This window comes from Zonotrichia albicollis, chromosome 3 (assembly GCF_047830755.1).
Source record: "Zonotrichia albicollis isolate bZonAlb1 chromosome 3, bZonAlb1.hap1, whole genome shotgun sequence".
In the NCBI taxonomy this organism is placed as follows: Eukaryota; Metazoa; Chordata; class Aves; order Passeriformes; family Passerellidae; genus Zonotrichia; species Zonotrichia albicollis.
Window position 1 is genome coordinate 102513794 of NC_133821.1, and position 27912 is coordinate 102541705.

General features: G+C 36.5%; 1 protein-coding gene across 2 annotated transcripts in view; it reads left to right on the top strand.

The window, feature by feature from the left end:
- The window catches only part of ME1 (malic enzyme 1), a 154513-nt gene that overhangs the window by 34947 nt on the left and 91654 nt on the right, over positions 1-27912 (top strand). For both annotated transcript variants that reach the window (XM_005485945.4, XM_026792752.2), the window contains exons 2-3: positions 3682-3815; positions 11195-11344. In XM_005485945.4, the coding sequence (XP_005486002.1) occupies positions 3682-3815; positions 11195-11344 (284 nt within the window). The remainder of the gene's footprint in view (positions 1-3681; positions 3816-11194; positions 11345-27912) is intronic.

Genomic DNA, 27912 nt, shown 5'->3' on the forward strand with positions numbered 1-27912 from the left:
GGTGCCATCTCTCCTCTTTCCGGCTGTGGCAGCAGATGTTGAGCATAGCTGAGTCCCTCAGACTTGTGTGCTTTTTTACACAATATCGTTGGAATTTGTTCACTGTGCTTTTATGATTTAGATATACAGAATGAGTTTTTTAACAGAGAGTTTTTTCCATTTTATAGACTCCGAGACAGTGATGAACTTGCTTGTCCATCCCCAGAATACTCTGGAGACTGTGATTTTCCTCTAGCAGTATGTTAGACCAGCAATTCAGAGATTATGGTACTTCCAGATACACATCCTTGCTGTACCTTTTCACCTTCCTCCTCATTTCTTCCTTCCCCTTTCACAGACACAGGAGGCTCAAATATACATGCAAGTACTTGAGCTTGAGTACTGCTGTTGGTGGTTGTCTCCTGAACACCTGAAGTCTTATGAGCCTTGATTTTTCCCTTCCAGAGACTCTTCCATGAAAGAGTCACTGAGATAGAGAACCTTGGATGTGGGCATAGTTTCCTCTTCTAAGCCAGCCTCCTTCTGTATGCTCTTAGGCTGATACTTCTGTGGCACACCAACAGGAGGAGATGAGCTATCCTTCCAAATGAGTCGGAGTTTTTAAAAAGAAAGTTTTGATTTACTAGAACAAAAGATGGCTAGGACTTGGGAGAAATTGGAGAAGGATCTCTGCAATGAATACTGGCTGCCCTTTTAGTAAAGCTGAATCTCATTAGTGCATGGACAGGATGCACATATTGCTTTAGTACACTCTCTTTTTCTAGAGCGGTTTATATAAACCTAGCAATTATATGAGCTTTGGGTATTCTATCTGAAGAAAAACTGTGCCAGGGCAATCTAGTTTATACTAAGAGAGGAAGCTTGTCTCTGTTCCCTGTGAATAGAGGCTAAGATGGCTCTTGAAGTATTTTGAATATGCTCTCTGTCTTTTCAAGCACCGCTTAAAAATTCAGTTGAAAGCCAGTGCAAAAAGCTGTCTGATACAACATGATGCTGTGCTGTTTATTCTGTTTTGTTCTTTTTCAGTACTGCAGCTGAAGAAGGGTAGTGATGTATGTGTAACTGCATTACACCAACATTGTAGGTGAGGGGCTTTGGGAGATTAGAGATTACGAGCAGAGGACTGACAGTTAAGAGTGGAGTTGATAAACCCACAGACATTAAATAATGAAAGAGTACTGAATGATGTGTGGTAATAGAAATCACTGCCACAATTGCAAAACGTCACAACATTACAAATGGAGAGACAAATTCAAAATTAAATGTATTTGCAATGAGTTAAATTTCTTGAAAACTCAGCTTTCTGTGTAAATCTGAGCATATGAAAGAGTATTTATATGTAAAGAGCAAAAAAGTAAATTAACCAAAGTTTTGACTTTTGAGAAAGGAAGGTAAATAAGGTGGCCGAAGAATAACTTAGTTTTGCCAAAAGCAAACCAGAGCATATAATGAAACATATGAAATACAGCTCTTGAAGAATTGCAAACTCTTACCTGGGAAGATTGATAATAACTATACTTTTTATCTTTGTGATGTATATGAAGCATAAAGCAGTGAATAAATCAAAACTAATTTGGCAGAGGCTAATATTTATGGTTGTGGTCTCTTGCCCTTATGCTGCTTTTAGATTGTTATACTGTTGTTCTTGAAAAATTTGTTTGTAATCCAAGCTACAGAATAAAAATATGTAGATAGTTGATAATAGTTTGGATGCTAGATGGCAGAAGTCTGTCCCATCCAGGTGTGCACAAAATATGCCTCTCTGGGAGGGAAAGGAGTGTGTAAACCAAGCTGGACCTAGAGCCCTCTCTGCTGGATGGCCGGGAAACAACACTTCAAGCAGGAAAAAATAAGAATTTTTATCTAGAAAAGAAAATCCGAGGCTAGTGCAAGAAATCTAGACATAAACCATAAGTCCTACATAGTTGAAGTCTTCCCTATTATAAGCAGATGGAATAGGATACACTTATTTCATAAAATGGCCTTGTCTTATTAAATTATCAGGTGATATATTTTAATGATAATTCTTTTCTTCTGAGTAAATATGGGATCTGAGAGGGAAAGAAAAGAATTAATATTTCATCCTGGAAATCTGAAGAATTAATAATATCTGTGCCAAAGAGGAATATTCAAGTAAAGGATTTTCTAACCATATAAATCCTAGGGATGTAGGTGGGTGCTGTGTTTTCGTAGTAACCAAAGAAATTAACACTTACTATAAAGCTGTAGTAATACATGGAGAATAGACTATTCCAAGATGAAGTACTCTTTGAAAAAGGCATTTGGCAAGATGTGACACATGTGTATGTTTTAAAATAAGATGTATTTTCCAGTAAGGGGGGGAAACCCTATTATAGTAATTAAAGTCCATATTTTATTCCTAATGTAAAGCCAAACACAGACATTCAGAAATTTTTTCATTCCATTTGACTAATGGAAACAGGGGAAAGGAGAATTGCAGAGAATAACTGGATTGTCACTTTACTACTAGCTTGAGAAGATCCATTAAAACTATGCAACTCCCTGAAGTCCAGTCACTTGGAACTGATTCTGAAGTGTGCGTGAGCACACGTGGCTTTTTTAAGCCCAGAAAAGTCTAGTGGAGATAAGGGGGATCAACACTGAATAAACTTGTGACGAGTGTTGACTCTTACTTCTTCCGTGATTTTTCAAGATGGGATAGCAGCTGAAGACATTCATGACCTATCTGGCCACAGAAAGTTCATTAGGGAAAAAAATGCAACCTTTGTGTACACATTTGGGAATGAAATCTCACATACATGGAGAGCTACAGCAAAACAGTTGCTCACCTTTATTAAACTTGCTTTCCCTTCATTTCCTGTCTAGGGAAGGAGAAACACATTTTGGAAATGTTTGATGTTTTGTAAAGGGTTCATTGTAAGATATTTCTTTTTCTTGAGGCATCATTTCACTTAAGGTAACAACTTGATTAATGTAATTATAGAGCAGATAGTGTGATGGGGTTGCTTTAGGGCTTTGTTCCTACTTTTTTCAAGTCACAGTCACATAACCTCTTCAAAATTTAGATTAAAACTGGTGTATGAAATGTAGCCTAGTAAGATACAGGAAGATTTTGTAATATATTTTTGTTCCATACAAATCAACCCTATGAGGTGACTATTTCTGAGAAAAAAACAACAAAAACAGAAACAAAGAAGAACCTGTCTAGGTAAGCAAGCTAACTGGCTGTAGTTAGCACAGCAGAGTAAAGCTTCAGCAGCCAGAGTGCTTGATGCTGGTATGCTAAACCCACACTCATGTTTCTGTTGTAAAGGCACCATCTTTCCTACAGTAGCTTGGGTAATTTCTGAAGATGATTTGGACAGACAGACCTCATTAAAAGCTGAAAATGAGTGGAGTGAATATATGGCTGCTTTCTTCTTCAGCTGTAATTTAGCAGTTTTGCAGGTGCTACACTTGGGCTACTCAGGAGATGTTAACTAGTTCTGTGCTGAGATGGAGTTATTGTATTTGTACAGGTCTTTTATGGCTCAATAAAACCTTTTTCCCAAAATAATTGCACCATTATAAATTCTGTTTAATTTTAAATAGATTTTAAGTTGCTGACTTTCCCTGGGCTATGATTTGCTGCAGAAGTTTTCTCTAAATAATTATCTCTTGTGTAAATCTATACATGATTTTATTTTTCTGTTATTTTAGGGCATGGCTTTTACCTTGGAGGAGAGGCAACAATTGAATATTCATGGATTATTGCCACCTTGCTTTCTTGGTCAAGATGCTCAGGTTTATACAATTCTTCAGAATTTTGAAAGGCTGACATGTGACCTAGACAGGTAAAGTATGGCTATGAAACTTTATCCTACTCACCACTTTATGAGTCACTTTCATAAAAAAATTCCACTGTCACATTAGAAAAAAATCTATTCCTGCTTTAAAATTCTAATCTTCCAGAGCTGTTCACATTAATTTTCTTTGATAACCAAATGATTGATACTGGTTATTATCACCAGGTGATAAAGGTCACTGGAAGCAAATGAACACATGTGAAACTAAAAGTCAGTAATCACTTTACATGCACATAGATACATATGCATTAAAAAATAGTACATTTGAAAAATGTTATAAAACTAATATGTAACATAGTATTGCTGTGCTTGGGTATTTTTAAGGAAAAAATCTGGAAAGGGCTTTGTGGAGAGATAGAATGTAAGAGAATAGTGCAGAAGGCAATCTCACACCTGAGGAGTTGCAGCTGTGCCAATCACCAAAGATCAGGAACAGGCCTGCCCTTAATAGGCCGCAGCTGTGTCCAATAAGAAGAGGAGTGCTACAAAAGAGTGGGTTAGTTGGGTGAGGTGAGAATTGGAGTTTGTTGGTTGTGCTGCGAGGAAGGAGGAGTCAGTGTTGTAAGGAGGTGCCCATGAGAAATTGCCAAGAAGGTGTGGGACTTCTGCAATAAGATGACAACAGGGCTTTAAATATTTATGAATACTTAATTTTTTTTCCTAAAGAAATTGTATTTTATAGGCTCTAGAACAAAAATTTGTTTCTTCATTTTTTTCCCCTCTGCCTTGCTCTTCTCTGTCATGGGATGTCTTCCTATCAGTATGTAATATATGGCCTCTAGGTACCCATCTGTTGGTGACAAGGCTTTTTTATAATTGTTGCCACAACCTTTGTTTTTTATAGAGTCAGGATAGGATGAGGACAGCCTTCCTTGCAAGTGAAGAGCTTGCAATTGTGGTGTCTTTTGTAGTTTAACTATTCTCCAGTGCTCTCAGGAAGGCCATTATTGTTTATTATCACAGAGTAGTAGGTTTCCAGGCTGGACTATTTATGAGTTCCTGCAAATAGAAAAGTGTAAATTTTCATGAAGCCCCCTTATTCAACCATTGATGTTACCATAGGAGAAAACTTTCTCTGTTCTTCTGTCCCCATCTCCTCTTTAACTCTGCATTAAGGTAGTCCCTTCATGATACAGCTCGTTGTTTCATGTGCTTGAGGACATTTAAAGCAGTTCCAACTGCTTGTTTCAGCTTGAATTGCCAGAATTTCTCTTCACCTGTAGCTTGAAAACGATAGGGAAAATGATCTTACCCCATTGTTATATGTTATATATAGTTTTTTAACTAGGAAACAATTTTGCTCCTACTTCAGGTCATAGCAGAAAAACACTCCTGCTTCTCAAAACATCACAGATGGAATGTTATAGATCTAGCTATTCAACATAGCAGTATTTTAGTATTTTAATTCTTTGCTTTTGTTAGCAAAAAATTCTGGATATTCAAGTGGCTTTTTGCCAAAATGAAAAATTTCTTCAGGAAGGAAGAAAGAATTAATCTATCAGTTTTAAATGACTGAGTATTGAAACTTTGAATGATGTGATTTTTGAACTGCAGTAAAACACTGTATGCTGAAATTTTGATTGCGCTGGGAATAATGAAACAAAAATAACTGTCTCCAAGTATTGTGGCAATACTTAGCAGCTATCTTCATTGTGTCAAAAAATAAGGAAAGATAAACCTGTCCGTCTTGGGGGTGGGGAAGGAAATATTTTTCTAAAGTGTAACTAATCCGTGTATGATAGACAAAAATAATACAGAAGTATAAAGAAATATAATGTGGTTATAAATAAATGTAAGCACAAACATTTGCTTCAGAGGATATTCTTCCAAAACTGCCCCTGTTAACCTTAAGATCTGTAAATACTTAATTAAACAAAACTTGGTGTCATTATTTCCCACCAATGAGTTTTCTTTGGCATTTTCTCTTTTTCAAATACATAGTTGGGTCAGGAAGAAATTTGTTTCCTGCTCCTGTGACCAGACATCTGTAAAACAGAAGCACTAACATTAAGTTATTCCATCCATGTGCCTTGAACATTCGACTGTAGCTTGCCATTTTGTACTCTAAAGATAGTTTTATTATAATGCCTGCTTTAGTATAAAGGTTATATTGTACTGTGCAGCTTCGCAGCACACATTTATTCTTGTTAATTCAGTTTTAGTGATGCAGTTCAACTGAGAAGTATTCACAGAAATAACTTGAAGCTATTACAAGTTAGGTTTTTCTCACTAATATGTCTATTAGTCAGAATACTTTAAATAAGGATTTAGTAATTAGCATCCAAAACAAGTGAATAGCTGTGTTTATTTTTCAGGGTTTTTTTTGTGATGTGTGTCTGTGCTATTTTCTCAGCTGTAATTTTGTAATGGTTCAAATATTTGAATCTTCTCCTTCCCCTTACAGTGTGAATAAACGTTGTGGCCCCATTTGTAATGCTGGAGAAGCTTTGGTGGGATCTCCATCCATGGGAGTGATTCCAAACCTGACTGAGCGTGGTCCTGGGCAAACTGCTCTAGTTGTCTCTGCTTTGAGGAGGGGATCAGATGAGGCAATCTCTTTTCTAACCTCAGCTAGTGTGTGCTTTCATAACTCAGGTCCATAGTAGTTAAGAAACAAATTCTCAGGGATAATCTTGGATTGATGCAAATTAAGTTAGGTCATCCCTTAAGAATATTAAATTATATAAGTCCACAAGTACCCCCCAAGTGGAATTTTTTCTTTAAGAAATCATATTTATACTCTGTTTGAACACCCAGCAGATCTCAACTGACTATTCATGTCATGCTATGTTTTGATAAAAAAATATTATCCTCATGTATTACTGGGGCTTTATATAGCTGTTATGTTTTCTCTATTTTTTTTAGCAAAATAACACTGTGTTACATGCAGAAGTCTGCATTTGAGACCACTGATGAAAAGACTTGGTAACATTTGCATGAAGAAGATACTTCCTTTTAAGATTGTAAACATTGACATCTTGGGCTCCTTTGTAGATAAAATTTGTCTGTGAATTGAGAGAACAAAAATCTGCAGGTGCAAAAATCTACATGTACAAAATGTGACTTGCAGGAGTGTTTGCAAGTCAAGTGTCTGACAATTTCATTGGAGTATGTCAGTAAAGAGCCTGCTTGCAGAACATGTGCATTACATGTGGTAAGCTCAGTCCTCAAGGCAATATGTGAACTCTGGTCTCCTATGTTTATAATCCTATCAAAGAATTTTAAAGAAGAGTGAATGTGATCCTGACACAATTATTCCTTGAATCTCTTCACTGATGAAGAATGTCAGAAGCTTTGGCTGTTTTAACTGGAACTTGAAATCTCAGGGGCTCCCTGTAAAGGCAGGTGCTCAAGGACAATCTTGCATAAGAGCATGCAGTTGTTGTCTTCTACGGAGTGTAAATGTCCTAATTTCAGGAAAATTCCCATGTTTCTTGCAGTATGCATCTGGCATAGTCTTTGCTCCCATAGAAACAGTTATTGAAAAGAGGTGAAGGGAGGCTGTTGTCTTCCTTCTGGAGTTTGGCAGTAGGTGTGTACTTGTGTGTTTTATGTCCAAATACCAAAGATTAAATACAGGTGTTTAGATATTGCAGGAGTGGAAGCTGTTAAATACCTTAGACAGAAAGGAATCATCTGATAAAACATTAATGCTGTGTATGGGAGCATTTTACACTGGCAAGATGGGCCTGGTTTTGCTTGGAAAGAGGGTGTATGTAAATTCATAAAGCTAAGTTGCTAGCCAGTGCCATGGCATGACATGTTTTGGCACTGCTGAAATGCTGTTGTGAACTTGTAGCATGAAACTGTTGTACTCTGAAGTACCAAGAGTTCATATACAAAATGAATGTGGAACAGCAGCAAGTCAATTGCCTGGGATGCTTGGCAAACAGGACACCAGTAAGAGGAAAAAATTCTATTCCTCCATCTTAATTTGGAAAAGCTATGATGGATTCTGCAAGTAATTTTTTTTGCTCCCCTGTATGTTCTTAATTGTCTTTCTTCTTGCTCTGTATTGATACTAAAATTTTGCTCCTGGCACAGCGACATCTTCTGCCTGAGCTTTTCTTTCTTCACGCTGTAAAACATTATACTGGATGTGTTAACATTAGAGAGGGGCCATCAAATTGCTTTTCCAGAGAAGATGGTCTTATTTTGTTTTTTCCTAAAGTTCTCTCTTTTTAATGAATTTTTATATGAATACTGATGAAGCAGAGTAATAGAGCTAAGTGTCTTACACAGGTTAAAAATAATAGCCTTTCCTCCCACCATCTTTGTTTACTCTCATATTTTTCAAGATAAGAGAAAAAAAAAAGTGGGATTTGTTCTATTTTCACCTCTCCACTTGGCCTTGTAAAGTGTATGCCAGTGATAGTTGGGCCAGTTATCCTAAGAATCATCAGTAACTTTCGGATATTTATATCAGTTTTCTTTTGGATTTTGGATGATGGGTGGGTTACATCCTTTTGTTGCTACTGTATTTCATTCCCTCCATAGTGTGAAACATTCTTAGGTGAAGTAAAGGCCTGGGGAGAAGAGTGACATGCTGAAATTTGAATGCTTGGCAGTTTTCTCTGTCTGACTTGCCAGACCTTGGTTTTTGTCCTCTGAAACTTTTCTCTGAAATCTTCACTCAAGACTCCTTGTCTGAGGACAGACAATACTTTTCTCCCTTTTTATAGCACAAGTGATTGTTTTCATTGTTTTATTATTTGTTTTCATTATGTTTTAGATTAAATATGGGTTTCAGTAAAAGATTCCATTAAATACTGAATTTTAAATATATTTTTAAACACAATGCTGAAAGGCACTTCATGCTTTTAGTTGTGTAGATACTTGAGTGTTGCTAAAAGATGCATACTTGTTGTCTAATGCATTATAAACAACCCTTCGCTGATTATGAAACGTTTTTGGTTTTCCCTTTAGAAATAATTTTTGAGAAATTTGATGCCCTTAACTAAGCAAATTGCAGTGCTGAGAAGGAAGACATATACCTGCCATTGAAAAAGCCTGATAAAAATTGCTCTTCCCTAGAAGTGTTTTTCACTTTATAATAGTATTTCTTATATTTTCAAATATGTAATATTTGAAAATATAAGTAGTATGCAGTTAGTCCTTTTGCAAGTTCTTTAGTATATCATGAACATAAAAGTGGCATGATAAAAACAAATGAGAAAATAAACCCTCAGTTTAACACTATACTATAGTAGAAATGGAGAGTTTTAACACATGGTTAAAACTGCAGGTTTTTCCTTTGAAGCCCCGAGGAAGCCTTTTGCTAAGCTTTTAGTTTCTTTTGTGAAAGATTTCTTTACCCTGTTTAAAATCTGGTCTTGATCTGAGTAATAAGAAATGATGATGAAAAGGTACTTTGTACTCTTAAGCCACTCCTCATTTTAAAAGAAATTGATAAAAAAAAAAAAAAACAAAAAAGCCCCCCAGCAACTGCTTAGGAATGGTGCTGTGGCTCACATGGTGTTGAAATGTCCAGTATAGAATGGGGGCCAAAAATATGCATGATGTTCTCTAACATCACTTTAAATGTTCTCCAGAAACAAAAGGAAAGTCTTTATGTGTATTTACAACTACATGTGCAAGAACTTGTATTTCAGGATAAATGTTGGAATAGTCCACCCTCAGGAGAAAGGTTTTAATAAAGAAATGCTCTGAGAATTCAAGGACATTGCAATATATGCTATATCATAATGAAATACTGGGAAAATGAAAGGCTCTAGGGAAACGTAATAATATGAAAGAAAATTAGCATGTATGTATGTATATTTGTAGCTGAGAATTACAAGAGCAGGATGTAATTTAACCTTGGAGAACATTCAAAACTAATGTGTGTGATGGAAGGTGGTCCCAGCTGCCTCATGGTGATGGTATTTAGAGAAACTACAACTTTTTGGTTCCTAGATCTTTATCTGTTTAGGGTCTAAAATACCCTTCATGACACAAGGGCAGGGATATTGTTTTGTCTCAATTCTGTCACCTCATTACAGTCACCAACTGCCAAACTGGCTTCTCTTGCCTTGTTTATAGTGCTGATTAAAGGTTTACAGAACAGATCCCAAAAGGAGTGCTTCCCTGATAGACAGGGATAGGCAATCTAAACTTGAATGGAATGCATTCAGATTTACTAAGCTGCTCTTTGGTTACCTGACTATATTTGTGTCTTCCTAAAGAATGAATTGGATTTTATTGGGGCATGTGGTGCCTAAGTATGCAGAAGGAAAGTTCATATTAATAATAGTTAAGTACACAAATCTCTAGGCTTTTGGAAGGAATGTGTTTTATACGTGTCTTCAACACTTGTGTAATAAAATGGTGGGCATATTAAACTTTTTGAGTGTAAGTAATTAGTAATCCATTGCAAATTTAAAAAGACTCTACATAAATTGTATACGTAAGTTAAAGATTTTATATTATCCCATTGGTGTATAAGACTACTTATTTTTTACAGGAATACTTAACATTGTTAAAACTAGTGAATAGACAGGTAAGGTGTAAGATCACTAAATTTCTAAATTTTAAGTGTTCACAAAGTGACAATCATACCTATGTGAACTGGTATAACGTGAAGTCTCTCATAGGCTGATATAATTTGTGACACTCAGCCCTGGCATTTGGGTTCCTGATTGGTATCTTGAAACAGTAATGTAATTATGCAATGTAAGTGTGATGGTAGTAAAAAGTAGTTCAAGCTAAACATGAACTTTCTTTCAGTCTTATTTATATGGTTCTTTTCTTCTCATTGGTTTTCTTTTAAAATAAATATAGAACTTCCTCAAAATTGGTTTTAGTTAGGAAATATAACATTGCAGATTTCAAGTCAAACATAGACTTAGGGGATGAGAGGCCATGTGTGTCTGCTTTGTTTTCAAAAGCTTTGTTTTTCAGTATTTATTTGAAGTATTAGTCTGGATTTAAGATAAATTTCTATCTAGGAAAGAGCATGCAAAGCTTAATGTTTTTACTTCTATGTTCTTTGGGCAAGTGAGTAAGCTTAAGTTATATTTAATGCTGGTCTCATTTCAAGTGGAACAACTGATATACACAGATAAGGTTCTGACAGACTAAATCCTCAATTGCAGCACAGTGTTTTATACCTGAGAGGGATTATCTTCCTGAGTGTGTAGAGTTTGACAATGTTGTGATGGCTTCAGGTTCTCTGTGTCAACCAGTTTGTTATACGTTGTGTCTGAACCATTTGTGCTGTTAAGACTAGGAGGAATTTGAATACTTTCAATAAGACAGAGGCTATTATAGAACAAACATAATTTTAACTTTCCAAACACCAAATCTATTTCTAAATGTACTTTATATGTTCCCTTGATGTCTGTCTAATTTTATGTAAATCTCCACAGATACATGCTGCTAATGAGTCTTCAGGATCGAAATGAAAAGCTTTTCTATAAAGTGCTGGCTTCTGACATTGAAAAGTTCATGCCTATTGTTTATACTCCCACTGTGGGACTGGCTTGCCAACAATATGGTTTAGCATTCCGGAGGCCAAGGTATGTGAGTTTATACTTCAAATAAAAGTAATTGAATCTTATTTTCCTCTTGGCAGATTTCTGTAGGGGTTTTCTAACAGCTGCATGTAAGCCAAAACTGCAGTAATTGAGATCATCCAAGCTACACTTTTGGTCTACATTAAGCAATAATTTGTGCATTTCTTATCTGCATTAAGAAGGCAAAGGGTTGGTTGATTTGCATTAAAACATGAGTATATTTTTAATCTTATTGACCAATTATAGCTATTAAATTGTATAGTATATGTACCGTATTATACTGTATAGTGTTACTATTATATTGTTTTAGAATCCTAGCATATTAGAAGAAGACAGGAGAAGAATGGAACTTTAGTTTTAGTTTTGTTTTAGAAACTTGAAAAGCATAGACTTTTTCCTGTATAAATATTTATGTAATTGGTATTTTATACATACACACACACATATAAATGTGTTCAAACAATATGTGTACAAACTAAGAATGCATTATATATGTATCTACTGATATCTTAAAAATTATCACAAATCATCAAAGTGCCTGTTTCACTGCTTAATGATTTCTTGCTTCATAGGTTGGTTACTGGAGTGTTTTTATTCTGTGTGCAATATCTGTATTTATAAAATGATGAGGAAGGGGTATGAAAGAAGGATGGACACTTCTGTTTCACTCTGCCTCTTGAACATGAACTCACCGAGTGTGAGTTGCTGTTTGAGAACATTGTATATGTCACTGCCTTCATGTGCAGACTGGAACAACACCTTGGAGCCTTCTGCAGAATTTTCTGGCAAAGAGAGAGATAAATGAGCTGTAGCTGTTAACAGAAATAGGTTTTTTACAGTGAAGGCATTGATCAAAAGTAAGAAGCTTGCAAGATGTAAGGGAACAAATGACTGCTTACAAATTCCTCAGCAGGAGATATTTCAGAGAGATTTATGGCTTCAAGGTTTTGTCCTTAATGTGAGAATCATTTTGGCCTTGTGACTGATATAATGAGTCAGGACCATCTGGTCGACCGCAGAAAACAAGAATTCCCACTTCTGTGCATATTAAAAAGTTCAAAAATACCTCAAGAATCCTTATTTAAACCTATGTAATGATCTGTGGCTTTTAGGTGCCTCCCTTAGTAAGAGAACTCATCTCCTTTTTCTGCCCCCGTATTTGCCACCATGGTGATTTTATTGGCCTTCTAGGAAGTGCTAAATGTGTCTGGAAATTAGGTCTTTGCTTACACTGGTTTCATTACTCCTCATTTTGATATTCTTTGCATGTAAAATATTTCACAAGGAGCACCTCTGCCCATGGATGTACTTTTCCCTTTCTCCCAGATGTGTGAAGCATCTGTGGAGAAAAACAGTTTAATTAGAGTCATGGAATTGTTAAGTTTTCAAAAGACCAAGGTCATTGAGCCCAATTTTTGACTGAAAACCACCATGTCAAACTAAACCATAGCACATTTCTTGAACACTTCCAGGGATGGTGACTCCACCCCCTCCCTGAACTGCCTGTTCCAATGCTTAACCACCTTTTCAGTGAAGAATTCTTCTTGATGTCCAACCTGAAACTCCCTGGCAGAGCTTGAGACTATTTCCTCTTATCCTGTCATTCATTGCCTGCCAGAAGAGTCCAACCCCTGCCTGGCTAGAACCTCCTTTCAGGCAGTTGATAAGGCAGGGTGATAAGGTTACCCTGAGCCTCCTCAGGGCTAAGCAACCCCAATTCCCTCAGCCACTCCTCCCATGACTTGTGCTCTAGAGCCTTCATCACATCTTTTGCCCTTCTCTGGATGTGTTCCAGCACCTCAGTGTCTCCTTTGTAGCAGGGTTGGAATGAAGTGATCTTTAAGGTCCCTTACGATCCAAACCATTCTGTGGTTCTATGATCTTTAAACAGACTCTTTCCTGCTTGAGAAAATACCCACAATGCAGTCTTCCACTGTGCCGTTAGAGATATGTTTTTTCCCCTGAGAAAAAGATTTTCTAGATTATTTCAACCAACTATGCAAAGCAACCAATATAATTTCGTTTAAAATTGCATTCTAGACCATCACTTAGTTAGCATTAAGCCTTATATACCAGCATACCTCATAAAACAGCATCCTTAATGAGATGGATGGAGAAGAAAATATAAACATCAAATTTAATATTCTGCAGGAGAAAAGGAGTAAAAGATGTAAGATTTAGTCCAGGCTATATCATCTTACAATTTTGATGGATTTTTTTTTTTCAAGAAGTTGCGATCGAGGAACAACGTATAATCTGATCATACCTTGAAAAAAAGTATTCTCACTGTAAGAACTGTCTGTATCTGCTTTATGCTGACTCATATGAACGTGCTGTCTTTACAGAGAAGTGACTTTTTCTTTCACAATGGTTTTTTATTTCAGAATATTTTTTAATATTGCCTCTTCCCACTGTTTGCTATTTCATAGTTTAATACAGATCCTGTTAGAAACGGACTTGGAGGTAAATGAGTTAAAAATTACTCATTTGCTGCAGATCATATTTATCTCACTGCAGTTTGTAAAGCAGTGTCATATTTAGTTTATGTCTGTAAGGATGTTTTCCAATATTCAGTTATACTTCTTTACTTTGTGAAATGAGTTTGAAGCGCCTGGCTTGCAAGTTATCTCTTGAGGCAAGGAACAGCAAAATTAATTTAGAGTTGAAAAAGTAGGTTTCTCATGGAATCATTAAATGAGATCATCTTCTGTGACTCCCTTATGTGTTTTTAGAAGACTTTATGGGCTCACATGATGTGCTTACAGTCACAGAAGGACTCTGGCTCAGGAAAAGGTTTTCATCCTGAAGCAATAGTTTGCAATTTTAGAATAAACATTCATGACTGACCAGCTGACCATCTGATTAAGCATCATTTCTCAGGTGAACCAGCTGCAAAGTAACTTGACTCACTGGTTTGAAGCTCATCTATATAATTGACATTTTTCTATAATAGTCAACTATTGAGACTCAAGTCAAGATTGCATTACTTCCTCTGAATAGTCAGCTTTAAATCCACCAGTTTAATGAAGAGTATTGTTATAAAAGTAAACACTACAGGTCTGATAGCAGATCTGTAACATGCACCTACCTACACCACATTGTTATGTAAGCATAATTTAGAAGACCAGTCTATATGGTCTTCTTCCTAACTGTTGAGGGGGATGAGGGAAGAAAGGATCCTTCAGAGAGTTGGTCAGAGAAGGAATTTGGACCTGTATAGATAGAAGGTTACTTATGCTAGGAATATAGTGAGGTTCTGCTTCTATTGTAATGCTCATGTTATCATTAAAAACATTATCTCAGAATCTCTATTAGATCACTTGTTGGTTCAGAGCTTCTCTCCATCATTTAAATTCCTAAAGAAAAAATTCTTCAGTTGCACAAGGCATGTACATAGATATGACAGCTTTTGATTACTTACCAAGAAAGAATCTATTTCTGTAAATAGATTTCTTAAATACAACAGTTCTTTCATCCAACAAGAATAAATATGGGAAAGCTCAATGGAAATTTCCTCTAAGAATCCAAAATCAACTTTTTACATTGTATAGAGAACACCCAGGAGTTTTAGATTCTTGTGTAAACTCAGCATTCAGAGAAGGGAGGTATAATTGCCAAGTACTGCTATGCTGAAGACTTTGGACGTTGTTAAAATGTTAGGTGACTGTTTATATATTGCCATTCCTAGAAAGAAAAGCCATTTCAATCAGAGTATGACCAGAGCAAGCCTGAGTAGCTGATGCAGTTACACAGGCACGGCAGAGTTCTCTGAAATAATTTCCCAGTGCAGGCACAGACTATCAGGCTGACTAGGAACCGTTTTTAAAGCAACTCTGTTGGATCTGGTGCAGTCTCTTAAAAGGCAAAGTATGTTAGCTTTGAAATTGTTTACCAGATTAGCTCCTCACTGAAGTGTGTAGTCACTCAGCGCATACAAATTTGAGACTTAACCCTTTCCTTATGTTTCTCAAAAAGAATGTATTTATTTAGATTTATTTTATATATTTACATTTACAATGATTCAGATGCATGATATTGAATGCAAATGTGAGTTCTTTTTTGTTGACAAATATTTACATGCTGAGATTGCCAGCTGCAAGATAGCATCACTTTTTAATAAAGAAAAGAAATAGAGCATGGGGAAATATTTATTTTCTGTGACAGAACATGCAAAATGTTAGACCTTGGCATCAGAAGCTGTAGTCTGCTTGCCAGCACAAGGTTGATCCCTTGATACATTTAATAATATTTTTGTGGTTTTTAAGGAGGCTTTTATTGGAATTATTTTTCTTAATTTCAGTGGATATTTGTGGCATCCAAGTCTCTTCAAAAACCAGATTTGGCTTAGTGGAGGCCAGAAACTTTTCAAGTACTCCGTGGTCATATGAGCCAAGAAAGTTCAGTTCCTGGAAGTTTTTTGAGACTCTGTCCCTCCTTCAGATCTGTGGTGTTGTCTTGATTGAGACTACTAGAATGTCTGGATTTATTTCAGACATTTCTGGTTACTTCTTCACCAGTATAACAGCTCCCTTAGGTTTCCTTTCAGCACATCTAGATGTTTTTGCCTCCCCTAGATAAGCATATATTTGTATACATATGTTTATTTAGGGATTTTATTTCATTTAGTTAGACGTTATTATTTTGTAACATAAAATTATATTAAAAGATGTAACAAAGCACTAGTTTCACAGTTATTTTTCCTAGTGTTTTCTTCTCTGAAAACTATATAGAATTTTAATCTGTAAGTGGAAAAAAGGAAATGTGCAGGCTTTTTAACTGATCTCTTGTAAGGTCTTGACTGTTAGGACAGCATATGCAATCAAAATATTTTGCAATTAAGGCATAAAGAACAGCAAAATGTTTCTTTGAAAAGAAACTGTTCGAATTCTGTTCTACAGAAGGATCTGGTTTGAGTGGCAAATTATTTTGTAGCATTTCAACAGAGACTTAGTATACCTGTAGCATTTCTTCTGATTTTAGACAGCCTTGTGCTTAATGGCTTCTAGAGTCTCATGGTGATGCCAGTTGCAATCTCACACCAAGGAATTTTGGAATACATTTTGGTCGTTTTTTACTTTCGTCTTTTGTGAAGATGACAACTGTTGACATATTCCAGGAAACTTTTTTCTCTTTCCTTTTTTTTTCCTCCCTGTGTATAGCCTTGCCATTGAGTTCATTGCATCCAGTAATTTTACTTTCTGGCACGATTCTGATCTGCTTTTGCTTTCATCAAGCTAAAACTTTGCTTAGCATTCTGTTGCTTCTGTGGCTTGAAGGTAAGACTAATAGATTCTTCCCAGCAAAATATTTGCTTTCTCTGAAAAGCTGGAAAAGGAGAATTAGCAGAGTGTTGAACTCCTCTTTTCTCCTGGACTGTCTTGTAGACTGGATTGTTCCCAACATATATTTAACGTGGTCTGTCAGCTGACAGTAGTGGTGGTGCAGAGAAAGGTGTGAGATCTTGCACAGATGTCAGTGGGCCTCATTTTGGTCATAGAGTGCTTTGTAAATATTAAGCCAGTTTCTCATGTAAGAAGTTATTGAAGGAAAAAAAGTTCTGTTCTTGATTTTTGAAAACATAATGATATTCTTCCGTTTATATGCATGTAGTCATCAGGTGTCTCTAGAACTGTTAAATTCATGATTTTTCATAATATTTTGGCAATATGTTTCACCATTTAAGTACAGTGTAAATTTTTATCTTTTTATTAAACTTTCACCTCAGGATAAAATCATGAATGATTAGCCTGTGCCAAAGTGAGAGTAGGTAGTGCTGACCTAGCAGTATGAAATATAACATCCTCCGTGGTTTTTGTAGGTACTTGGTGCTTGCATGTAGGTATAACCTACAGTACTTGGAGGGGGTGGTACTTACAGAAGTAGCACTTGGAGTTGTTCTTCCATTTAGTCTTGTCTGAGTTGGAGCTTTATCTATTATTAGCGTCTTCCTGTTCTCATAAACTTCATACATGATTTCTTCTGCAGGTAATATTTCAGGGACTTTTGATCACAGTCATAAAAGCTTTATCCTAAAGCACATCACAAGCATGGAATTTCTGGCTTTCAGACCTAAGTTTGTAGGTGCATTGCTCTGTTTTTTCTGGATGGAGTACATCTTGGCTGTGAGCAGGAGGAAATGAGGCCATCCCTTCTCAAAACATAACTCTCAAAATGTTTGGCAGCAGTCATTGTTTGGTCATTCTTAACACAGTCTTCTAAGGAAGACAGCTAGCAAGACTCAGTGCTCTTCTACAGACATCCTTGGTGGTTTCTGAGCTAGAGGGCCAAAATTAAAATACTGGCCACGCCTTTCTGTTCCCTTGTTCACTTCCTTCACAGAGTTCTGGATGTTTCCAGGGGATCCCTGTCCTCATTTGGCTTGTACTGTTATTTTTTAATAATTTCTACTATTTGTTGTGTGAGGTTAGAACTGAATGTTCTCCCTTCTCCACAAATTTGGGGGACTCAAATTTATCTTTTCAAAGACATCTGCACTTGGGATGGGAACTGCACTAAGCTAATGGGAACTTATTTCTGTGGATTTTGGCATGTGATTATCTTTCTCATTTCATTATATCCTACTAAGACAGTCCTCTGAAACAAATAAGTTTCATACAGATGCTTTTCACTAAATGGGAGAGACAGTTTGTGTGACAGTAAGTAATGCAGTATTTATTAGAACCTTCTTGCTTCCTTTACTAAAACAGTCATCTTGTGGATCTACGTGCAAAAGACTGGACAAAAAGTACGTGATCCTAAGTAAAATGTCTTTACTCTGACTAATCTTTTCTTTCTAGTGCCAATACCGCATAAAAGGTAGGCTATATCCTTTGCAACAAATAAACTATGTATCTGCATTTTAAAATGAGGTATTATTTTGGCATGTTACAGTTTCATATCAGCAACTACTACTTGTATCAATGTATAACCATGTTACTCTTCAATGTCTTCCTATTTTCCTGGAGTTTTAGGGAGATTTTGACTCTATGCCTGCCTTCTGGTTACAAGCTCCCCAATTTCCCAAAGCAGTATATTCCTTAATGAAATGTACTTTAAGAGCAGAGATTTTATTTTAATTTCACACCTTTACTTAGCCAAAGATTCCACTGGCAACACTAAAGTATCAGGTCATACAGTACAGGAGTGGTCTATTTATTAGCTCTGTCTAACGCTATACAAGCCATATTTATCTACTAAAAGTTTCCCCTCATGAAACAGCCTCTGTAAAACTGACAGATTTTTGGTTTCCTAATTGTCAACATCATTTCACTTCCAAAACAAATCTTAAGAGTCATTTCCTTTCAATAAGAGAACTTTGGCTTTCCTTAATTCTATACCATTTCAAGGACAGCCTATCAGATCCCATGCAGTGTCTGCATATGATGTTTCTCCATCCTTCCATTTGTACAGAATGATAGGTACAGTTGCCTCCCTTCTGCCTTGAGTGGCTCTGGGACAGCCCTGAAGTTGTAGCTTGCTCTTTACAGTAGTTTGCATGTTATATCCATCTCCATGGACTGGGATTTTGACCATTCTAGTACTCATTTAGGACAACCCAGACAGTAGCAGCTTGTGTCACATGAATGAACAGACAACTGTGACAGAAAACAAAACACTTTGCAATTCATTGCTTGGGAAGTACTAAGAAAAATATGTGGGTATCTTTCTCCCTTCCTAGGACTATGCTGTGGAAGGGAAAGAGCTTCCTTCCAGATACCAGTGGGATGAAAAATAAATGGTGTTGCTGCATTTGTTTACAATTAGGTATCACCAGCAGCAGGGATTTTTGCATTGGTAACATGAGCTTGTAGCAGAGAACTGTTATATTTGACTGATAAACATCTAGTGCAGAGGATTTTTTTAATATTCAGATCCTCTTTGAGATAGAGGAATCCTACTCTGTCCTTCTATGCAAAGAGTTTTCCATGTCCCCAGTAATTCCTGATGTTATCATCTCATACTGCAAAACAAGGTACCAGTAGTATTCAGATGAGATGCCAATGATTTAGAAGCATTATGCTCCTTTATTAGCTCATTCTGTGTACATCCCAGCCCATGCCCAGAGGATGTTTTCCTTTAGGGGTGTGCTTACACTGGAGTTTCTCCAGCTCTCATTTTCTGTACATTTGTTGCACGTCCTTTGGCACCACCCAAATCCCCTGCTTCTCCATTCAGCAGCTTCTCTGTTCAAAATGCTGTCATTACTCAGCAGCCCAACACTGTCTCATTGTTGCATTTCCAACACAAGATATTTAGTAGCTTTTAAAAAAAAACCCTACAGTAATTCCTGTCACTGTATTTGGTAAAGTCCGAAAGAGGAAGGAAAAACCCTGGTAAAATCACTGCAACTTTGCAGTAGCTTGGCTGTGTTAACATCACAGTTTTCTGCCTCTATCTACAAGCTTTCTAAAGAGATAATAATGTCTTAAAATGAAAAATCAAAAGTGAAGACAAAGTATAAATATTTTCAGCCTTTCAGAGCATAACAAATGGGATGATTGTGTGTTTTAATACATCTTGTGTTTCTCTGTATTTATAGCTAGATGTTTTGGTCCAGGAACTTTTTACATATTACATTTGGGAGAGCATATGCATAGAAGGCTTCTGGAAAAGACAAGAAAAAAAGTTTTGGAATAGAAGTGGACCCTCTTATTTCTTGCAAGACGCTTCCATCCCTTTTTAGCAAAGTTTTACAGCTGCATAAAGTTGTTATCTTATGGGCACAGCTGAATTAAAAATGTCAGCAGCGTTAATTATAATATACTTAAAAATACTAGGTCAGAATAACATTACTGAATCTATTGTAGAGTAGCAGCAACATCATGTAATTTGCAGCTGGGTGGAGAAAGGTTTGTGAGGCATCTGACATCCTGACCACTGCTCTTTGAGTTAAATGGTGGCACTGAATGTCAGTTCTGCTTTTTGGCTCATGACTATTAGGTGATTAAGCCACACACATGAAATTCACTGTCTTTTAGAAAATGATGGGTAAGAGCCTGCTGGGAGCATAGATCAAACAGATAAATGTGCATAAACCAAACAAAGCAATTTGTTATCATAAGAAAAGCAAGGACTTCCAGCTGAAGGCAGACAGTGATATAGAAGGCTTAAATCAACTGGCAGAAATAAAGGAAACATTTACTGAGAAATAGAAAAAAAGAAGAACAAGCTTCAGTTTGTACTGAATTAGAACCCATGCCTTTGACACAAAGATGGTCCAAAGCCAATTCACATTTTTGCTTCTTAATTTCCAAAGTGACTACTTTTAACATGAATTTTTCTTTAGTCTTAAAGAAGAAAGGAGTTTAGGGGCTCTCGCATCTTCATTTTAGTACTCTAGTATACTGAAATTAACTATTATTTTTGTCATTCTGGTGGAATTTTCCACCTAAAGGAAGAGCTTCCTATTCCTGAGATGAAGCTGTAATGCAGCTTACAGAGACACAGCAGCACATTTCTATTTCAAAAGTTCACAATATTATGACAACTTTATTGTATCAGAAGGTATTTTTGGTTGCTTTTAACTTTTCTCTTAGTGTTCCTTAGATTTATTCTAAGCACATAGGAATGTACAGGCTTGCTGCACTGTATGTTAAGGGTCAGGTTATTCATACAGCCTGTTTTAGGCAACAGTATGTCTGAGAGTTTCCCTTGGTCATCCAAAAGGACCTTCTTAAACATGACTCAGAGATATTTGTCTCTGGCAATGAAAATATGGAACATGGCTTGCTTTCTGTTCAAATATTGTTTTTTTCATGAATAAGTAGTATATGAGTATGGGGAACTTGTCATTCTCAAGAAAATAGTGTATTGAAAAAGATTTCAATTTTGCCTTATTCTGCAAGCAATGTGCCTATTTCTACTTTTACTTTGCCACTTAACATAGAATGTAGCAATGCTCCAGTTCATGCATTGAAATGGAATTCTTCATGAGGGTGGTTATGATGCCAGTCATTTGGTGAATGGTTTGTTCATTCAGTCTTACAGTGAAACAAATGTCGTCTTTGAAAGATGACATAAAATATGGCATGTAGGCTTCCAAAGGCAGCGTCCTCAGAAAATCTTGTGTGCTTTCTGACACTGGACTTGAGCCTTTGATTCCCTTGAGGAGGCTGGAAGCTCCCTAATGACGTTTCAGAAACACTTCTGTTGTGACTGCTAGATGATGATATTTGAATACCCCATCACCCAGAGTACTGGCTGTGACTCCTCGCTAGGTCCTTTCTGTGTGCTGTGCTTTGTTTCCTGTATGTGTGTAGTGAAGACCAGCAATATCAGGTTGTGTTAGTTGGGATCGTTGCGTACTGTGTCTTTTCCCCAAAATGTTGATTCTGATTTCATGAAATGAAAATCTTTACCTGGGGTCATGACTGAATTTTTAGGAAAAGTAAGGAAAGTATAAGGCTGTTTGTCTCTGATGGATGAGGTTAATTTTTAGCACAATGGCCAGATATATTACAGATTTTTAATGCCCAAAATGTTTCCTTGGGGTTCCATCTGTTATAATTATTTTCTCAAATTTTATGATAAAGGCTTCTAGTAATTTTTATTGAGTCAGAAAATCATTATTTTTTTCTTAAATATATTTGATTCCTATGATTAAAAACACTTTGTATAGGTAATATATTTGTCCTGGGTTTTTCTGGAAAAATATTAATACTTCTTCTGTGAGTGAATTTCAGAAAACAACTGGTGTGTTGGAACTTTGTTAACATCAGATTACATAAGTCTTAAGAATAATCATGCTGCTTCTCAGTTTCTCTATCTGAGTAGAGCTGGACCTGCAGCTGTTTTCCCCATGTTAAAAAACATTATTGAACACAGTACTAAAAATTTGGTCTGTCTCATACATTCATTCATGCAGTAAATTTAACAGGAAGTAAGTGCAGAAATAGTTCTGCTCATCAGCTTGTTTGCATTTTAAAAAATGTGCAAATGGTAAAGGGAGATTTGTACTTTTTCAGTGTTCATTTTCAGCAGTTAGAGTCAGCTCTATTAATGGAAGATGGTGTCTCATTTCAGAAGTGACTTTTTCATTAAAGTTGGGTAGGATATGGCATAAGAATAAGCATTTTTTAGTAAGTCTTTACTTTTATCCTGGTTAATAGTTACTGAGAGAAAATTATGGTGATTTAAAGGTCAGTTAACAGGCCTTAAAAGATGTTATTGTCTCGATACAGGAAATTTTCTATGTTCCAATGAGCCAAGGCAGCACAAGTTGTTGAAGTAAATAAGGACAGTGATCTCACTTGTTTGAGTATTTCACAGTTTAAGTAGCATTTAAAAGTTGGGGTTTTTTTTAGAAAAGCATCACCAGCATTGCAACATGATGTTTATGGCTTTCTACACAGTTAACATTTGCATAAAATAATACAGACATGATAACAATTGAAATAGAACAGTCTTAAATATTAATGGGTCCGGCTCTGGTAAACTGTTCTCTCATTCACGGTCTTCAAATACTTCTATTTGTGCCCATTAGAGTGTAAGTAATTAAGTTATTTATTGAGCAACTGTCAGAGGAATTTAAGTAGCTTCTGGAGCAAAAGAGCTCCAGTGCTTAAACCATAGTATTTTGCAATCTGCCTTTTCCTTTGCAAACAAACACATCCCATTGAATTGCTGCTGTGTGGTTAAGCAGCAATAGGTAAAAGCTGGTTGTCTAGATTAGTGATACTTTAGGAATATAGTAAAATCAATAAATTCCTATTTTAAGGAGTGACTGTAAAAATATTACTTGATTTAGTCTTTTTCTGTATGAAAAGGATGCGTCATTAGTTTGGACATTCAGACCACAAAATGCTGTGCAAGTAGAGGAGGTGAGGCCCTGAATGAAAAACAGTATTAGATATCTAGATATACAGTAAAGAGTATTTAATATGAGTAATGCAAAATGTCTGCAATGACTAAGTCCATGAAGTTTTTACTATGAAGTATTTTTAGTGTAGTTTGAGGTGAACATTATGGTTTCCAAAATTAACTAGAGATTTTTTTATTATTAGTCAAGTGTCAAGTTGTGATTATTCTTGGTACCATGTAAAATTGGTTTTAAAGTTTTCCAGTGCAAGGCTTGTAATGGTGTTTCTCCAATTATTTTCACAATATAATTTTTTTGGGGTTGAATGAGAGCAGTCAAGGTTGGGTTGCTTCATTGGGTTGCTTTTTATGGTACCAAAGCCTTGACTTCTATGCCCACTTCTGGAGCCTATCTGGGGGGCATTTTTCAGAGTAAAAGCAAAATGTTTCAAGAAAAAAAGATGTTTTTTACAAAAATCTGTGTACATTTAAACTCATAATGTAGAGATTACATGCTTTGGTAGCAAGAATCTCAAGGGGCTGAAAAAGTCCACACCTTTTGGAGAAAAGTAGTAAGACAGGACTGATGCAGGTTTTGTCTCTGTTCCTTTGTCATTTGCCTTCATTCTGAACTGCTATGGGCAGCTTGTAATTTTTTTTTCACTGTCACCTGCTCTCTTGTGTTACAATTTAGAAAATATCAGCTGTATGAAAGCTCTGGAGCCTGTTTCAGATGCAGAAGGGCAGATGGGGCAATGTCTGTGATCTGGCCTTGCTGCAGGTGTATCAGGACTGTTACAGCAAGTTACATAACTCACTATGTTGCAAATTGTGGAATAGCAGCCCCTGGTTCCCTGCTTCCCTAATCCCACATGAGGTGGAAGAGGGAATATGCTGAGGCCTGAGGTTGGTTTTCTGAGTAAACCCAAGATGTGGGCAGAAGGAATTTTATATGGAAGTTGCTGTAACCTATGGGGTTGCTTGAACCAGCTCTTCTGACTGAGTGCCCCCTGGATCAGTCTCTGTGAGTCACACAGTGTCCATTGTCATTTGTCAAAGAAACAAGGCAGAGCCATGGACTCTGGTTGAAGATCTTGGGCAGGCTTGAGTGTAGTGTGGATACTGTATTCGCTTCTGGCAGAATCCAGAGCACTGCAACTCGCTGGGGCTTGCATTAGAAAAATTATAATCTTAAGTAGCTATCTACCCCAGTTGTATTTTCAATTTTTTTATATAATTATAATTTATTTTTAAATAATGTTTTAACATTTGTACAAAAAGATTTTCCCAGCATCTGCATCTTTGTGTCACTAGAGTTATGTACCTTCTATTTCTCCTAACCTTATCCTTTCTTTTCTGAAACTTCATTATTCCCCTGAGGCTATATTTTCAAATGCCAGGCTTACAGCTGCTGTCTTTCTGGTTAACTTTATCACTTTCCTGCTTTAAAGGCTAATTCACGTTGGATACTGTATGGTTCTGTAAGTGGTCCAAAATGTACTTCTCTCTTCTCTGTAGATGTTATTTTTAACTGTAGTGACTATTGGAGCATGATGCACACTAACAGGGATTGATGAGCAGCTTTGATGGACTTGGGCTTGGGAAAGAAGGCTACAGAGGCTGCCAACACTGGATAAAGACTGTCACGAAACAGTGTTTTTCAGAAGAGATTCTTAAAATAAAACTAAATGCTCCTGTAGCTGTAGATAGACTGTTCAGACCCCTTGACATGAGCATTTCCCATTTACAGGGATTATGAAGACTGTGTCTTTCTGTATTTTAATAATTTCCCTACACTCTTATGCCAAATTGGGCATTTGAGTCGCTATAAAAATATAGGAGGCTTTCATTATTCTTTTATGTATAAAAAAGTAGTGTTGGCAGATGTTAGCATCTCTTTCAGAGTATTTGATGTCTTCTACAAAATAAGTTTTATAATCAGTAGTCATTTACAAAACCAAACACTAAGCATGAAATAACACATGATATTTATAAACTTCTGTGTTTTTAGGATTAGTATCTTACCCTCATTGTCATTCATATGCTGCTAGAATTTACTTTTTTATGAGCTACATCTTACTCATGTATAGCTCCACACTTTCATAGGTTTTAGCACTACCTACTGTTCTCTTAATGCTCCTGTCCTGTTTTTGTTTTTTTAGTTTTAGTCTTTATTTTGCTTCTTACAATTTTTTCTGTGTAAATATCATTTGAGTGTGCCACATCTAGAATATGTAAAGCCCAGGTTTCTTTAACACAGATGAATTCAGGCTGACACTCAGTAGCAGCTGCTATTTCAGCATCAACTATTTTATATATTGAAAAACATACTAGTGTATTGCAAAGTAATGACATTCATCCCTGTACAAAAGGAAAGGTAAAGAAAATAAATAAAGCTGTCAACAGCTGCATTTCTTAAATCAGCCCATCTCTTGTATTTAATAGGCCTCAGTGGTCTTGCAATGCAAAGAAACTTGCTATGGCTAGGTGTAATGAAAACATTGAGGATATTTTATATGAAGAAATGAGACCACATTAAACAGTCACATTTGGAATTGTGGTGAAAAAAGAGCAGAATGTTCTTTGGGGAGGATCTAAGTACTCTTAATTCCTAGTACAAAGTTTGTATTGTATTGCTTTTTATGATTTTAAAAATACAAGGGAATTTCAATGGGGACCAGGGAAGTAGAAGTAGTTTACCTGTTTCATGCCAAGTGCAGAAGCTTGGAAGAGTCTAGGCTGAGAAATAAACAAAAAAACTTTGTCTTGCCCCTGGGATTTTTTTTTTTTTTTGTTATTATTATTGGGCTTTTTGGTTTAGGCTGCCTGGGGAAGTGAAGTCACCTCTACTGTAACTCTATGTACAGTTCATAATTCAAATAACAGTCTTGAATATGTAGGGTTGTAGGGTTGTGAGAAAAGTCTGAACTTCTTTTCATTAAACATGTTTGGCATTTTCTGAGACATGTTAAGATAGCCTCCTGTTGTTATAAGAAGAGGAAAGAAAGGATTATTCTGTTACAATGACACATTTTCCTAAACTGTTCTTTAATAGAAAATAGACAAATAAATTACTGGTAGATCATTGCTTCCTTGAAACATAATAAACAAATGCTCCATTTAATTCTGTTGACTTTGTTCTCATAGATGAGAATTTTAATAAAACAGACCCAAATCATGTCCTCTAGAATGACCTCCACATAACTGGTAAAATTTGCTGCAGTGTAGTGAGCTCAGTGACCCAAAATAGATCCACCCTTTGTTGAGAGGATCTTGATGTCCTCATGTGGGCTCCCCCCCTTACTCTTCAATCTTACTGCTGGTGTGATGAGAAGAAAGGAGGCATAGTTACTTCTTTGTCTAATTATTCCTCTGCTGTAGTTTCATACATTTTCTGGCTAGCTGCAGTGGGTGTCACTAGCAGTGCTTGCTTTAGCTGGGCTGGTATCAGCCAGTCCTGAGCTGGGGGCTCACTGGGGAAAACTGGTTCCAGATGGGCACTTCTGCAAATGTTCTTAGGCAAGTTCTATCATATGTGCTTAGGCTAGAAAATATGCGCTGCGCCATGTTCAAAATGAGCACATTAATTGGAATACTGATCTGAGGCTGCAAGCTTCAGAACAGTTTTAACTCGCAGTTTTGGTGATTGGCCTTCTTGCCTTGCAAAGAAAGATAGTATGTATGACTGAGATACCAATTAAAATAGAAAGGACAACACTGTGCTGTAAAACCTACAGTGTGCTGTAAAACCTACAGTTGCTTTTCCAGTGAGCTTGCCAACCCGGACTGCTCTGAAAATGCGTGCAAGAGAACTTAATCCTGCTTCCCCATGAGTTGCTCTTCTTCTTCGAAATGTGAATATGTGCATGCTGAAAAACAAACAGCATATTCTTTCCCATAGTATTTTCCCTGTCTTGCTTCTTTCTACATGTGATTGTATGTATTACTTGTCCATCTGCTTTAGCAGCCCCATCCTGAAGTGCTTTGTCAGACAAGTGCAAGTGCACATCCTGCAGGCCATCTTTTCCTCATACAGCAGAGCAGGGTGTGCATCACTGGCATGACAGTGCTTATTTTTATCATTAACATTATACTAAAATGGATAATTCAGTCATATTTCCAGACTGAAATCCATGTAGAACTGAATCCCGTTTAAATCATCTAGCTTGCCCTATGCTTCATTCTTCTTGTAGCTGTGCTGTGATAGCCCCAAAATAACTATAATGTCTGCTAGGTAGCCGAATTGCTGGCTACCTTTTCAGTTTTTCAGCCCTATCCCACTTCAAATAAACGTATGCAGTTGGTAATTTCCCTGGCTATAGCATGACCTCATGGAAAAGAAAAACCACGTGTTGCTACCTTTTGATGGCTTTCTGCAGGTAGAATTGCCAGTGAATTCAGTCTCAGTAATACCAGCTGAGTATTCTTGTGGCTGACACCTTTGTGAGACAGGGCTTCTCTTACCAACCTTGTGTATTGACCTGCAGAGAGTACCTTACAGAAGAAAAGTGTTTTAGTTAAAGAAATGAAGGATTACTAAAAGAGATCCAGATAAAAGAAGAAAAAAAATCATCTCTCTTATTCTGTTCCCTTAAATTTAAGAGCATCTTCCTGGTCAGGCCAGTGTATCCAGAAATGTCTTACTAAACTACAGAAATAATGGAGGGAAAGGGAGAAAGAGGAGAGTGGAATGCTTTTGACATCACTATTTACACTTGAGCTTCTATTTTCCTTTGTGGCTTGAATCTGATCCTGCTTGAACAGATTTTTGAAAT